Here is a 16175-nt window from a genome sequence, read left to right on the forward strand (position 1 = left end):
ATAAAAGTTAATTTAACTGCATTGTACGGGTGTGTTTCCATGTGCATAAAACTCATTTAGATTTACACTATATCCACTCAGCACTGCTTGGGGCTGTTTGGTGAGTGTACAGATGCAGAGCACCAGGCAGACAGCTAGCACAGAAGGTACTGTCTGGAACACTGGCGCCGCAGGCAATGCTCCTTTTTCTGCGCCACATACATTTAAAAACTAAACGCTCCATCAATTAATGCTGGGCTATATTAATAATTTTTCCCCCCCCATAAAATAAGTTTTCTAACAATGATTGGCTAGGCCTCATTATTTAAAACAGTAAGCATTCTTCCAAAGTGTTTATATTTACATAAATGAATGATACTTTTAAGGTCAGTGTTATTAGTCTGCTCTACCAATAATTAACTGAAAACTACCAGCCCTCAATAAAGAGGGCAGTGCAGAGATGATACGATCTTGCAAAACAGTTTTTCATAAACTATTATGATGTTATAATACTTAAATTTGAGCCTGCTACTTTTCAATGGTTACGGCGAGATGTACAAATGTTATGGTTAACTGTTCAACAGTGTAGAGATGTGAGTTTAGTGATAGGTATGTTGGCTGGCTGGTATGTCTTATTTCAGTGACTTAAAACCATGTTTGCACTTAGCGTTATGCAAGTTATTTTCTTACCCCTCTTTCTGCGAGCTTCCTTTATTTCTTCACACATGCGGTCAAACTCTGGGTCCAGCTCGGCAGCAAACATAGCATGGGCTGTGTCCTTTAAACTGCAGGCTCGGTGCCTGATCACCTTGTCTGAAAAAAAGAAAAGAAAAGCGAGAGTGAAATATAACATAACTTTCACAAAACTGGGTGGACACGTGTGTGTGTGTGTGTGTGTGTGTGTGTGTGTGTGTGTGTGTGTGTGTGTGTGTGTGTGTGTGTGTGTGTGTGTGTGTGTGTGTGTGTGTGTGTGTGTGTGTGAGAGAGAGAGAGAGAGTATGTTCAAGGCCATATCCTTTGCAACATAAGATATCAGCCATGGCATAACAGTTTTACTTAAGACGCTTTTGTGTTTTTTTAATCCCATCAATGCTTGTGCAGTTTGTAGTTTGATGTGTATGTTCTCCACACCCCATCATGTAAGTAAGGCAAAGAGGCGATAGCAAGCCCACCGCATTCCACTGTATCCGTGAGAAAAGGGATTGTGGCGTTTTCTCACAGTTTGAATAAAAGGATAGAGCTGGCTTTGGTGAGAGATGATAGCGGGCAGAACTCAAGAAATACATGAAAGTCCTGTTATCACCACTTCACACATTTTAAGACAAAGGTGGGTGCATAAACTCACACAGCCACATATATATGCAATAAAAAGTATATTTTTTCATTCACACTCCTACTCCCTCATGCACACACTCCTTAATAATGCGTATGGCTTTTCTTCCCCCATATGTACCACAGCATTATTAAATCCTTCTTTTGCCCAGCTCCTGCAGACTCAGCTGAAGAGGCGCGCTAAAAGCATAGCCACTGTAAACAGGCAGTCTCATTACAGCAGGCAGAGGGAGAACAGTTCAGGCAGAGAATGGCAGAGGGGTCACAATCTGCCAGCTCTCTTTTGTCTAATTGGAGGATGGCTGACTAATTGCGATGGAGGTGTGCGTTTTTCTACTGCCAGAGTATGCCCGAGTGTGTGAGTACATGCAAGTGCAGTAAAAGGGCAAAAAATGCCTGTCAGCGGAGGAGGTGTCAAAGGCCAAGTGGGATGCCGAGAGCTCATCAGCAGCCTAACGGCCTCCACACACATCCTGCGTCTACCTCTGGAGCGCGTCGCCTTAGGGCCCGTGTCCACCTAACGCCTTTTTCCCACCACAAGCGCCTTTTTTCAATTGATTCCCAATGAGAAGCGGCCGCCTCGGAGAAAAGGCGCAGCGCCCAGCGTTTTTTTTTTCGAGCGTTTTTGCCTTTTTGTGCGGCCGCTTCGAGCTTTTCAAGTTGAAAAAAGCTTAACTTTTCAGAAAGGCGGCGGGGACGTCACCGCCGCTTTTTTCAAAGGGCCAATCAGATAGTAGATCGTCGGGACTCGTCGCCTTGGCAACAAGGAAGACGGAAGAGAAACTGCTATTTCCGTCTCTGTTTACCCGAAACTGTACGAAAATAGTGACTTAAAATGACCAGAACAGAGGGAGGAGAGCCCGTTTGTGGGAGCAGATTAGGCGAACACTTGATTCGCTGTATTTTTTATCTCCTACGGATCGTTTCATGCGCACACGTCAGCCTACAACTTGCTTCGTGTGTGTTTGCAGGAGCCGCGATACCTCCTCATCCAAACAGAGGATGGTGGAAAGTATTCTCTGTTTCATCATAAGACTACTCATATTACAATGTAACGATTTAAATAGAAAACAGCAAGCCTAGAGAGTTAAACCAGTGTTGATAGGTCTGACTGACAGGTGACGATCAGCTTTTTTTCTCCCCGGATCACAGCACTCTCTCTCCCAGCTCATAAAACGCTTGAAAAAAGCGGTCGAAAAAAGCGGTCGAAAAAAACGCTCAGTAGACACACTCCCGAGCGCACAGCCAGCGTTTAACGCTGGAAAAAGGCGTTAGGTGGACACGGGCCCTTACCTTACTGCTGCCTCTCTCGCGCTTTTCTCGGACACACGTACAACTTCTCAACTGCTGCTGCAGCGCTGCTTCTAAATGCCCTGTCTTTCTACATAGAGATTTCATAGATAATTCCCATTAAAATGAAGTTCTTTCATGTCATTTATGATGCATTTGATTTATATTGAGTCTAATATTGAGTCTGGACAGTAATCCGTGCGCCCCATTGCTTTTTTTTTCTTATTTGCTCTTTTTGCCACATCTTCGCTTGTTGGAAGTTTTATTTTGAAATGTACACACCAGGAAATGGTGAAACTACAGCGAAAGCTGCCGGTATGAAGTCAATATGACTTTCAGCAGAGTATTTCTCTATCAGTTAAAGTAGAGAGACCCGAGAGAGACACGCGGCTCTCAGAAAAAAATAGGCAGGCCTCCTGAGGTAAAGGGGAGCGTCGCTGCAGACGTGCCTCCGACGTGCATTAACAGTGAGTCTGAGGTTGGATGTGTGTCCGCTCTAGGTTGATTACACGGTTGGTGAAAAAAAGTCAGACGCAGACACGCAGTAGACGCGCAGTAGAGGTAGGATGTGTGTGGAGGCCGTTATGAGCCCTGCCTTACCTCCCGTCTACACAGGACAAGATCGCACAGACATAACAATGCTGTTTCTTATGTGTTCTTTCGTGGTTAAGAGGTGTTTTTTTTTGGCCATTTCTATTATGCAATACATTGTTTGATCCCGAGCCACACTGGAGCACTACATTATCAGCCTTTTTAAAACACAACAAAGTAATTACTAAGCAAAGTTAGGAGGTAAAAGATGAGGTAGGTTACATGATTGTACATTGGGTCCTATAAGAAATAGATCACTGGGGATAATGAGGTGTTTTCCCAGCCCTTTGTGAGCTAGTGTACAACTTCCCCAGCAGCATAATTGTGTAGGTCCGGGGCCATATTCCCTGGGCCAAGCACTGTGCGAGCAAGCAAGAGGCTTCGTTAGTCTTCTTTATTAAACTGCCTAATTGCATTTTTCCTCTTAAGTGTATCATTTGTAGACCCTGTATTCCAACAAATGACCCAGGCCCTCGCCTGCAAAGACAGAGATATGATTTATTCATTTGGGCTGGCAGGGAATTGCTTCCTATTAGTGTCAGGCAGCCATATTCTTGCAAGGGAACCAGAGCAGCTAAACACAGTAAGTGGAGGAACAAAAAATTGTCATAGCAATAGAATGGTCAGAAGCAGGCCTACTGTATACAGATTTCAATTAAAAGCATGGTATTGATGTTGAGGATTCGATGTTGGTGAAAAGAACAACCTTCCTCCACGCAACAAACTGTTCACAACTTTCCTATGTGAAATGCATACACAAATACATCCTCCTTACACATCTTCCATGTCATGCAAGCAAATACTAAATTTAAACATTTCAAAACAAAATGATTAGTCAGCCTCTTAGTTTGTTTGTGTGGGGAAAAGGTGCTGAGAGGGGATGCAAGATGAAGTAAAAATTGGTTGAAATTGCGAGGCAAGAGGCAATTAATGTTTCATGCATTAGCAGCGCCTTTTAAGCTACCCTTCATGAATTTCACTGTGGTAATGCCATTTTCAGTGGGGGTTGTTTGCATTTTATGTTATTTAAATGGCCAAGTAAAAGGAAACCATCTTCAGGTGCTTTATCTTTACTGCCCCGGAAATCCTCTTCTTAAGTAATTTAGCGTTAAATCTAATTACTTTTTTTACACAATGACGGCCAAATGGAACACAACAATATCGACTGAAGCCCATGTCATACTTATTCGGATATTCAAAAGGCTGATCAAGGGACTATCGTATGACATCAGAAAAACTGAGAGTAAGTTTGACGGATAATCTAATGGTTGTATATGGGGATAAAGTCATTCTTCAACATGAGTGGATAACCTAGTTTTGCCATCACATATCTATTTTTTTTTACTTGCGGCAGATTGTGTTTATGTATAAGCAGGCACATGCCTGATGAATTATATGAATTATGCATACATGAATTTTCAGGTGGATTTTGCATGTGCATTTATGTACGGACGGATGTCTGTCTGTCTGTCTGTCTGTCTGTTCATTTGCATGCTCATGTAATTGTCCTCCTCACCTCCAGGGTCCTTGTCAGGATTGTATTCTAAAGCATTGCTGCTGATGAGGTCGATGTCGGTCAGGAACTCTTTCACTGTCAGGTAGCGGTGGGTGTCAATCTTGGTCATGACGGTCGACAGGTCCATAGGCTGTCGGATAACCTCCAGGTAGTCTGCCACCTGACGCAAATACAAAGTTAATTTTACTTCAGGCCTAAATCAAACTATGGGTGTGACACCAGTATGTGGGTGTCCCAACATACAGTAATTGCATTCCTTTTTACCTCATCGATGTCCACTGGCTTGCTAAACATGTTAAAACGTTTGTCAGTGGCCAGGCGCTTGGTCACGTCCCTGAGAAAGAGCCTGAGCTCCCGTAGTGTGTTCTCCTCCTGTTCAGCCAGACGGTGCTGTTCCTCTGTTGACAGGACTCTGGGGCCTGGAGCCTCAGCCACTGGCAGTGCCTCTTTAAGTTTCTCTGTTTTTGGTGAGAAACAATAAAAAGTTGTTAAAAAAGACAGATAACAACAATAACTAAATAAGGTTTTCACACAGTTTCCATATAGTTTAGTTAGTTTAGTTTTATTTGTGCAAATAAACAAGATTAAAAAATGGCAAGAAGATGCGCATAGACATACATAAATGCACGGGTGGGACAAAAGAAACCCCGAAGGGCTTATGAAGGATGTCCACCTGACATTAAAATACAATAAAGAAATGAAGTAAAAGAAAAAGAAAAAGAAAAGAAAAGACAAACAAAAATAAAATTAAAGAGATAAAACTACAAAGTCATGTTACAAAAATGAAAATACATCTAAGTACATGTAAAAAAGCAATGTAAAGATGTAACTAACAAGCAAAAAGACAATATAACATACATTCAGTTTAACACATTATCGTAAGCTTTTAAAATTAGGTAAATTTTAAGATGTTTTTTGTAACTAAAGATGAGTGTGTACGTAGAGTAACAGGAAAACTGTTCCAAATGACTGGACCTCTATCCCTAATTGAAAACTGTCCAAGATTTGTTCTGTAAAACTGACGGTGAAGGAGATCTACAGATCTGGTCTGATGACTATGGATCTGTGACCTGGTTATAAAAAAAACTGTTGAAAGAAGAAGGAAGTAAATTATTGAGAAACTGGAAAACAAAAGTGCCGATCTGAAGAGTATTCACATCATATATGCTTAACAACTTCAGACTTAGAAATAACGGAGCACTATGAGCGTCCCAACTGGAGTTGGTTACAGTTCTAACAAATTTTTTCTGTAACATAAAAATCGAATCTAGACTAGTTTTGTATGTGCTTGCCCATACTATATTGCCATAGGATATAAAGGGATAAATAAGGCAGTAATATAAATCCATACAAATTTTTCTTGACAGCACGATCCAGAGACAAAATAAATATTCTTTCTGCTTTTGCCCATAGCAACAAAACACAAAGGCACATTGGTGGGAAAATCCGACTCATTTCAATTTTCATCCTTGACCCTTTAACATCACTGCAAAAATACACCAAGGATACTCGCCCAGGAAAAAGAAAAACATGTTTTTATAATTCTTGCAGCTGAGAAGAATACCACAGCCATGCTCCTTCCCGAACAGGTTTTGAAATATACTTAGGAATAGCCTCTGGCCAATGAAAGTGATCTAGCAAGGCAAGCAGATCTCCGCTCTTCCCAAGGCACCAGTCCTTGCCCAAGGCATCTGCCGACATCATTAGGAAGGCTCCATGGTACAGCAGGCCGCTTCACTCACCAGCAGCCATCCAAACCCTGATACTAATTATGGGTAATAACGGCCGGGCCATCTCATAGCGATTCCTCTCCCTGCTTCTCTGCCGGCCTCTCTGCTGGAAGCCAGACTGCTATCTCTTAGTCAGGCAGGGACCCCTGACGAGCATCAGGTGAATAAAGCGTGGGACCCCTGCCTTGCATCAATGAGGAAACTGTGTATGAACCCTGGGCACCATTTCCATTTGAAAGCATTTCCCAACAGTTTTCTCTTATTGAACCAAAACAGAGGATGAGTGAAGCAATTTTGAGTGGTGGTGTGGACTGATTTTGATGGGGAAGAGGGAATGAGATGGCAATGAAAACACAGGATTCACATTTGGCCCATCTAACACTCAGGATTGCACATCTTTACATTTCTATCCTAAATTATGCACATAATTATACTGATTCTGAACATATAGGTGAAATCCACCAATCATCTACCTTTCACTGGATCCATTAAGGACTGTGGGAAAGGTTGAGAATGGAACTAGGTAGGAAGTAAAAGAAGCACATGCAGACAACACTGCCCTCTAGGACTGACAGAGAGATGAGTCCTGCAGTGCATCCGGAAATTATTCACAGCGCTTCACTTTTTCAACATTTTGTTATGTCACAGCCTTGTTCCAAAATGGATAACATTTCTTTGTTCAATAACAATACCCCATACCCCATGTGTTATCTTGACTACCTGATTTGGGTTGTTGTCCTGTTGGCAGATTAACATTCAGCCCTTGGTCACCTCCCTGACAAAGGCCCTTCCCCCTCCTTTTGCGTTGTCATTATTGGGTATTGTTTGTAGAATTTTGAGAATTTTTATTTTTTTTGTCCATTTTAGAATAAGGCTGTGACATAGTAATGTGGAAAAAGTGAAGCGCTGTAAATACTGTCCAGATGCACTGTAGCTATCATGCTGCATGTGTATGCCTTTGTGAGTACAGTAAGTACCTATATTCCTGAGGCGTGGTGGAGCCTTGGCTGCTTGGACTAGCAATAAGTCAGAGAAGAAGTTCCTTCTGTCCTCTTCTTCTGGAGGGCACAGCGTCAGTACTTCTCCATAGGTCTTCTGGAACATACTTCTCACCTTAAAAAATAAATAAACAGGGGGTTGATAAGAGTTACCCACAAGGAGTGGGACTAAACCGATTTTACATTTGGATGGTCCTGTGATAAGACTGACCTAAAACGATCTTCACATTCACTAATCAGATGGTGTTTTTTTTATATTTTTTTTCGCTCAACTTTTTGATAACTTGATATAGTTACAAGGAAGAAGAAATATATGAAAATGTCTTCAGCTACCTTTGGTCATAGTGTGCATCTATACTGGGGCTACAGGGGGCTTTAAACATCCCAGTCCACTTCTGTAATGGAGCAACGAGGCTGCTCCCGGCGAGAGCCCTGTTGCTGACTAAGCAACTATTTTCCACTTTATATCTCCCCACATCTGTCTTTCACATCGATCCCCTCCCTTGCCCATGGTTGTTCTCTCTTTCTCTCTGCATTGCCCTGTGTTATCACCCTCTCTCTCTCTCTCTCTCTTGCTCTCTGGATTTTGCACTTTTTCTTCAGAAGAGTAGAGTGAAGGAAGAATGGAGTAAAAATAAGGGAGACGGTAGGGGAGCCAGAGACAGTCAAAGTGTATGTAGCACACAGCGGGTAATCATTTGTAATATTTTTCATCATGATCGAGGCTGCAGGGGGGTTGACACAGAAGGATAGCAGAAATCTGTGGATAAATGAATGTTTAAAAATAGTGAGGGGGGTATAGAGGAGAGAGATTAATGTACAAAGGAAATGTAGGATGTCTCTCTGAGTGCAACAAAACTGGACACATGTTCTGCTTTATCCACCATCTTCCTGAATCACATTTGGCTAAAGATGGTTCCTTAATCTTCTCAGAAACTAGAAGTGAATACAAAAAGATGTGCTATAGAAGTCATACAATTAACAAAGAAAAAGAGAAACACAACAGTCCAGATGGTGACTACAGTGTGGAGGGTTAGATAGAGTTTGAGATTAACAGGTGAACTGCTGTGGCGTCAGCAGTGATGCAGACGCCTAAGTGGACTGCCGTGGTGAAGAGGAAGGTGAAAGCATGGCTCTGGATTTACCAGTCACTCCACGTTCTAACCATTAGCTGTGGTCATGAGTTTTAGGTAGTGACCGCACGAATGAGGTCACAGATAAAAGCAGCGAAAGGGCAAGGAATAGAATTGCTTCCATCTCGCATTGAAAGGAGTCAGTTGAAAAGATTCAGGCTTTTTATTCCTGTGGCGGTGTTCCTGCACGTCCGACTGCGAGGAGCCCATCGGGCTGGCTGGAGGGATCACAGCCCATCTGGCCTGGGAATGCTAAGGGATCCCCCAAAAAGAGCAGGAGGAAGTGGCTAGGGAGAAGAGATGTACAAACCTTCAAATCTCTTTGGTAAAAAATGTGGTTTGCAGCATTCACATTCAGCAAGCAGTTCATGTCGTTGAGAGACTGATTGGGCACTGTCTTTCTAACTGCACTTACAAATCACATGTTCTAGCCATTTCCATCAGTCCACCACCAAAAAGGAAGTCAACCTAAGCAGAGTGAGTGGCTTTAGGGGAGGTAGTGATGCTGGACCCAAGCCTAGAGTGTCAGTTTTGGCTGGGGAGGGATGCGGCCTGTCCCCTGCTGAGGTTTGGGTGCTCCGTGCCAGAAAGTAAAACAACATGCTAAGAGATCACTCAAATCACTCAAAACACCATAGACGGCAGCATTTCCAATGCCGAAATATTCAAACCAAAATTCTTCAAATCTTGCTGAAAGAAGTCAATGGGCCTCTTTTGGGACAAGAGATAATCACTTGATAAAGCAACAAATTCTAGCAAATAGATTCAATTATAATAAAATAAAATAAAATAATTCATACATAAACAGCCTCAGCAAAATTCCACTCATTCAGCAAATAGTTTGCTAATCTTAGCCTCCCTGGAAAACTGTTTCATAGTGGGGCCACTTACTAGTAGATTTGATCTCCTTACATGCTTCCAGAGCTTGTAGGTAAACCTGCATCATAAAAGAAAATCACAGCAGTAGTGTGTGTGGAGTTTTTTTCTGTTTTCCACATAGCTTCTCTGTGTTGACTGAGCTTAACAATTACATTGATTTGAACATATCTCGCACATTTCCTTAGCATTCTGCAGTTACTTGTCCATTACATTATTCGTACTAATATTTTTTTTTCAGTTTTGATTGTCTATGTTTTCATTTGAAAACCAACTAGCATTATTGTAGCCTTCAAGAGCTGAATGCATAGATATATTTAAACAGTGTCAGTTTGGTGCATTCATGTGGTCATGAACAATCAGCATTGGAGACATGAGATTTGGCTTCCAATCAAACTGGTAAAAACGCTTGTTTTAAGCAAACGTTCACTATGGCCTATGAGATTACAAGAAGTTTAACATCTTCCAACTGATTTCCAGATTAGCCAATCCACCAAAGGTTGGTACAGTTCAGGATGAGATTAGATTACAGTCAGAATGCAAACTGTGAAAGTATTCAAGGTTTGTAGCATTTTTCTCAAAGTAAATAAAAGGAGCAACTGGGCAGGAGTCTAGCATAAGGGTCGGGCACTTACATGTTTGTGTCAACTATTTACATCAATCATTCATCATCACCAGGGTGGACACAAGACAGACAGCAGCACAGTGTATGATACACAGGCATAGGGATTTCCTTAGATGGGGTCTTTATACGATGTAACTGAAAAGTTAAGAACCCATTAAAAAGTGTAATGATGCAACCCCTCCACAAAATAGCAATGCAAGACACTCAAATGGGAAACAACACAGAGGAGAAAGTCAGCATCAGGCATGCAAAAAGTGAGAAGTCCGAAAACAAACCCCGGTAGGGGGTTCTGGGGGCATCCCCCCCAGAAGATTTTTTTGTGATTTGAACCTTTAAGAGAAGCAATTTGGTGTATTCTGGTGAAGAGAATTAAGGACAAAAAAAACATTGTCAGATGAATAGTAAAATGAGCAAAACAAGTTAGTCAGCCAACCTTCTTGACTTTTACAATACAAAGTGTGTAGATATTTACCAAGAAAAACGATAAAAACAGCTTAGAAAAACGGTACAAAATGCTGGCAAAACCAGCTTTAAATAAGACAGAAAATAACATGGAGCCTCAAATCAATCACACCAAATTCCCTTACAATAAACTAATTATTTATATTGTGGCAAACAGGATTTGCCTTATCTTTGGTACACAACCATCAATCAAACACATAAGAATATACTCTGTCACCACAGTTAATCTCGTGTTCACGCACGCGTGTGCACACACACACACACACACCTCAGTCGTGCGCAGGAACATAATGGTGCAAAATTGGACGATAGTGGAGGATGCAGGTGAGTCTGTTGTTTCGGCGCTGATCTGCTAAAATCACTACATTCACCTCAGGTGTGTCGGCCAGAACACCACGCACCATTCAAAAACCGCAAAAGCAGCAATAGACAAAAGCACATTATTAACTTGAGGTGAAACGTTAATCTGCAGTGACAATCCGACAACAGCGGCCGTTAATCAGCGCGCGCATAAAGTAATGCAAACGGCTGTAAAACAACGGTTGGCAAACTCCATGAATTTATTTAAAAAGTGATTCACATAAACCGAGTAGGCACTGGTAAAATAATAGTACTGCGGCTGCGGCTACTTGAACGCTCCGATGACCCGGAGAGAAAAAAATATAAACTTCCCTGCAGACGCTCTGACTGACTGATGTCACCGCCCCTCAATGACAAATACTGTTTCTGATTGGCCAAATGACCGTCAAAGCTCATATGATAGGAGTTAACATCCGTCAATCATAGTTGTGGTCACTCCACTTAATAGGTCATCATTTGACACTCGTGCTAAATTGTCTGCTGGGCGTAATTGTGAAAAATCAGAAAACATGGTGGAGACAAGTAAGGTAAAAAGACGGAAAACTTTCAATCAATTAACATAAAGAGAAAAAAGAAAACTACTAAGAGTATCCAAAGTTAAGCAGAAAACAAATTGGTAACTACAACTGCAGGGGATAGAAAAGAATGAGTTTATGTTTCAGTGGATGCAACAGCCAAGGTGCCTCAGTCCTAATGAGTAAACTACAGAGAAATAATCATCCCGAGAGCCTTGCTCTCCTTGGAGCATGGCCAGGGTTGAGGCCTTGCCAAAACACCAGCCACACACAAAACAAGCATATTGATGTGGCGTGTGTGTCCTGGGGTAAAAACATGGGGCTGCCAACCTGCAGACCTCATTCCTTAATGAGAGAGGACCCTCTTTTTCCCCCCCTTCGATTTCTCTCTTTCGCCATACAGTCTAACCCACAATGGCTGGTCAGTTACTGCTAAGGCCTTGAGAAAGAGAATAATTAATTTAATTTTTATTTTATTTTTTGTGTGTTGTGTGTCATTTTTTGTGTGTTTTTTACAGCGCTTACATTCATTCTGTCATCTCCTTCTCTATCATATGCTGGTACGGTAACCTCACTACCAAGGACAAATTCTCTTGGAGAGAATAGTAAAAACTGCTGCGAAAATCACTGGTATCCAGTTAGAAGGCCTTGATCCTTTCTATTGCAAACAGTTGCTCAAAAAATCTAGGTCCATACGACAAGACAGTGCCCACCCTCTTAATTCTGAATATAGGGTGTTGCCATCTGGCCGTCGCCTGTGTGTCCATATGACCACCAAAAACAGATACAAGTTTTCCTTTGCCCCTGCCTCGATTCGAGCAACCAATGCTGCCAGCAGCAGATAAATGCTGCTATTGTTGATTGTGTTTTCGATTTTTTATATTGTTGATGGTGTTTATGGTACTGTACTGTTGATATTGTTGCTGTTGTGGGCATTGCTGCTAACGGCACTCTGCACTTTATTTTGCTGCTATTGATTGTTTGCTGTTGGCCACATAGCACTTTATCTTGGCACTTTATGATGTTACGATTCTAGGATTTTATGTTTGATTTATTTTATTTTATTTCATTTTAATTAATTTTATGATTTTATTTTATGACTGTATGACCTGTGTCTAACTGTCGGAGCTTGGATAACAGTAGGAGAAAGTTGCCCTGGAACTGCCTTCTCAGAGCGGGAACACTCTTTACTAAGAGCCCGAATTCTCTGGTCATATCTCGGACGAGTTTTGCCGTACAGCAAGACTCTATCCCCAGCGTGGCCCGTCTTAAGCTATGGAGGGAAAGGAACTGACTTTGTTGTGTTGGATTTTCCCTGATTCTTGCACTTTAGTGCCCAGGCCTGCGTACATGTTTGTGTCCGTCACTGTTTTGTACTGTTATGTGTTGTCGCTTCTCCTCGCTGTAAACCAAATTGCCCTCTTGGGACACTAATAAAAATCTTGAATCACACATCCGTGTGTGTGTGTGTGTGTGTGTGTGTGTGTGTGTGTGTGTGTGTGTGTGTGTGTGTGTGTGTGTGTGTGTGTGTGTGTGTGTGTGTGTGTGTGTGTGTGTGTGTGTGTGTGTGTGTGTGTGTGTGTGTGTGTGTGTGTGTGTGTGTGTGTGTGTGTGTGTGTGTGTGTGTGTGTGTGTGTGTGTGTGTGTGTGTGTGTGTGTGTGTGTGTGTGTGTGTGTGTGTGTGTGTGTGTGTGTGTGTGTGTGTGTGTGTGTGTGTGTGTGTGTGTGTGTGTGTGTGTGTGTGTGTGTGTGTGTGTGTGTGTGTGTGTGTGTGTGTGTGTGTGTGTGTGTGTGTGTGTGTGTGTGTGTGTGTGTGTGTGTGTGTGTGTGTGTGTGTGTGTGTGTGTGTGTGTGTGTGTGTGTGTGTGTGTGTGTGTGTGTGTGTGTGTGTGTGTGTGTGTGTGTGTGTGTGTGTGTGTGTGTGTGTGTGTGTGTGTGTGTGTGTGTGTGTGTGTGTGTGTGTGTGTGTGTGTGTGTGTGTGTGTGTGTGTGTGTGTGTGTGTGTGTGTGTGTGTGTGTGTGTGTGTGTGTGTGTGTGTGTGTGTGTGTGTGTGTGTGTGTGTGTGTGTGTGTGTGTGTGTGTGTGTGTGTGTGTGTGTGTGTGTGTGTGTGTGTGTGTGTGTGTGTGTGTGTGTGTGTGTGTGTGTGTGTGTGTGTGTGTGTGTGTGTGTGTGTGTGTGTGTGTGTGTGTGTGTGTGTGTGTGTGTGTGTGTGTGTGTGTGTGTGTGTGTGTGTGTGTGTGTGTGTGTGTGTGTGTGTGTGTGTGTGTGTGTGTGTGTGTGTATATGGATGCGCATGCGTGTTGTGTGGGTGGTGTGTGGGTGTGAGTGTGGGTGTATATGGATGTGTGTGCGTGTGTGTGTGTGAACTCCCAGTTCCTTCCGAGCTCAATGGAAAGCTCTGGCACTCCTCGACTGGAGCTCGTCCTGCTCGGGTACCTGCTGGGGCTTTGGTCCCAGGGACAAGGCATCGAGGCGCACGGGGCCTCTAGCACTAACAGGACGGGAGTGGCCAGGCGCACTGAGCTTAAGTCTCAGGCTCGGACCCGGAGAAATGTCCAAAGCTCTACCGACTCCAGACCCAACCAGCGCTAACCTGCACCGAGCTTGAAGCTCAAGGTACGAAGCAGCTGGGGTAGAGGCATACCGTCCAACACCTCTACTCTAGGATCTATTCGATCATCAGAGCTTTCCATTGCACTGCAAAGGGAGCGTGGAAGCTACTTTCAAGGCTCAAGAAGGTCCTATTTATAAAGTTTCAACCAAGGTTTTATGATGTCATAGATGACCTCATCAATATTTGTGTGTTTGTGGAATGCATGACTACAGTTCTACTGGAACCCACTATCACTACAGTTCTACTGGTCTCCACTATGACATCACTACAGTTCTACTGATCCCCATTATGACATCACTACAGTTCTACTGGAACCCACTATGACATCACTACAGTTCTACTGATCTCCACTATAACATCACAACAGTTCTACTGGAACCCACTATCACTACAGTTCTACTGATCTCCAGTATAACATCACTACAGTTCTACTGGAACCCACTATGACATCACTACAGTTCTACTGATCCCCATTATGACATCACTACAGTTCTACTGGAACCCACTATCACTACAGTTCTACTGATCTCCACTATAACATCACTACAGTTCTACTGGAACCCACTATGACATCACTAGAGTTCTACTGTCTTCGCCAACCGGCGTAGGTTTCATTTTAACATTGGGGTCTCCAACCCCCTCCCCCCTCTGCATATCAATTCATGTAAATGAAAAAACTAAATTCTATATAATGAAATATAAGGCAGTTAAAGGCACACTATGCAACATTTGAATGAAAAAAATAATTATAGAGTGAAACAAATAATCCCTCTCACTTCTGCCCCACTAGAATATGTGGTGGTGTGTTTATCTGCACAATCCCCCAAACATTTGTTGGTTTTGTTTTGTAATACACAAAATTCAGAAAATGCAAGCTCAGGTAGCTCAGGTGTGATTACCATAGATAGTATATACAATAGGTGTATCATCCAGGCTGAACTCAGTTATTCCAACTGCAGTCAGATTTTGACTCCGCCTCATTTCCTTTTACCAAAAAAAAGGAACTGATGTGAAGTTTGGGGGAGGGAGATACGGCCATCTAGCCGACGTATACCTCCAAGGCGAAGTGAGGGCCAGCGGCTAACTGTCACATGCCCCTAATTATTCATACAGTTTAACCTCCAATAGAATAAAAAATAGCCTGTTACAAAAAAAAATATCACCCCCTCGGGCTGTGATGGAGATATGACCTATACATACAGACTAGAATGTTTTTTTGTACCATGCCTTAAATGGGTTTAATAATGCTGTGAAAACGGCCTATTTAACATGGGAGTCAATGAGAAATTGCTCTGTTTTGATACCTGCCCCTAGTGGCCAATCTGCGACCTGCATTTTTTTGTGTGTCATTTCCGCATTGGATGCTGGTAGAATTCTCTGTGGTTGGGGCTTGGTGTGTACACAGTGTTCCTACCTCGTCTGACAGCTGTGAATACTGAGTCTCGGCAGTAGCAATGATGAGGACAGGGCTGAACGAAGGCACGTCCTGGAGCAAGGTGAGGAAGGTGCTCTTCACAGTGTCACTCACTGTCTCCCACCACTCCGAGACATGCGGCATGAACACCACACTGGGCACACTCCGCCGCGCCTCACGGAAAACCTATGATCATGAAAAGCCAGTCAGTTGCTTATTCTCTCTAAATTTCGTCCACCTGTGCGAGAGATGGCAGTGTTTGGATCTGCATGTGTGATGTGTGGAAATATCTTCATTTGTGTGGGTGTGTCTGTTACCTGAGCACAAGACTCCTCTGGCGTCTTAGCGCTGATGGAGTAGAGGGTGGGCAAATCCAGGCGGTGCACTGGCAGCTTGTCCAGGTGGTGCAGCAGAGCGGGGGCCAAGTGTGAGCTCTGTCCTGAGCCCGGGGGCCCGGCCAGCAGCAGGCGAGGCCGGTATGCTGTGGGCTGTTTGAGGGCGGAGCTGGCGGCAGAAGGGAGTTCAGAGTTAGCATAGTAGTTGTAGTTACTAACTAAGAATTATAACTCCCACCATATTACAAAGAAGCCTTTCCTCGTGTACGTCTCGTAAAGACACACACACAGACGGCAACATGCATGCAGCACAGTGCCATTTGTAAGGCCGACGTCTGTACACATTACCTGTCCTTCCACTGTATGTGTTGCAACGCGGAGATTTCTCCTAAATACTATTTGT

General features: G+C 43.1%; 1 protein-coding gene across 3 annotated transcripts in view; it reads right to left on the reverse strand.

The window, feature by feature from the left end:
• atad2b (ATPase family AAA domain containing 2B) overlaps positions 1 to 16175 on the reverse strand; it is a 72982-nt gene that overhangs the window by 45641 nt on the left and 11166 nt on the right. For all 3 annotated transcript variants that reach the window (XM_080047875.1, XM_080047876.1, XM_080047874.1), the window contains exons 18-23: positions 15755 to 15941; positions 15438 to 15623; positions 7416 to 7551; positions 4973 to 5166; positions 4709 to 4868; positions 670 to 792 (exon numbers count right to left, since the gene is read on the reverse strand). In XM_080047875.1, coding sequence (XP_079904001.1) covers positions 670 to 792; positions 4709 to 4868; positions 4973 to 5166; positions 7416 to 7551; positions 15438 to 15623; positions 15755 to 15941 — 986 coding nt within the window. The remainder of the gene's footprint in view (positions 1 to 669; positions 793 to 4708; positions 4869 to 4972; positions 5167 to 7415; positions 7552 to 15437; positions 15624 to 15754; positions 15942 to 16175) is intronic.

Source organism: Ammodytes marinus (genome assembly GCF_949987685.1).
Source record: "Ammodytes marinus genome assembly, chromosome: 19".
NCBI lineage: Eukaryota > Metazoa > Chordata > Actinopteri > Uranoscopiformes > Ammodytidae > Ammodytes > Ammodytes marinus.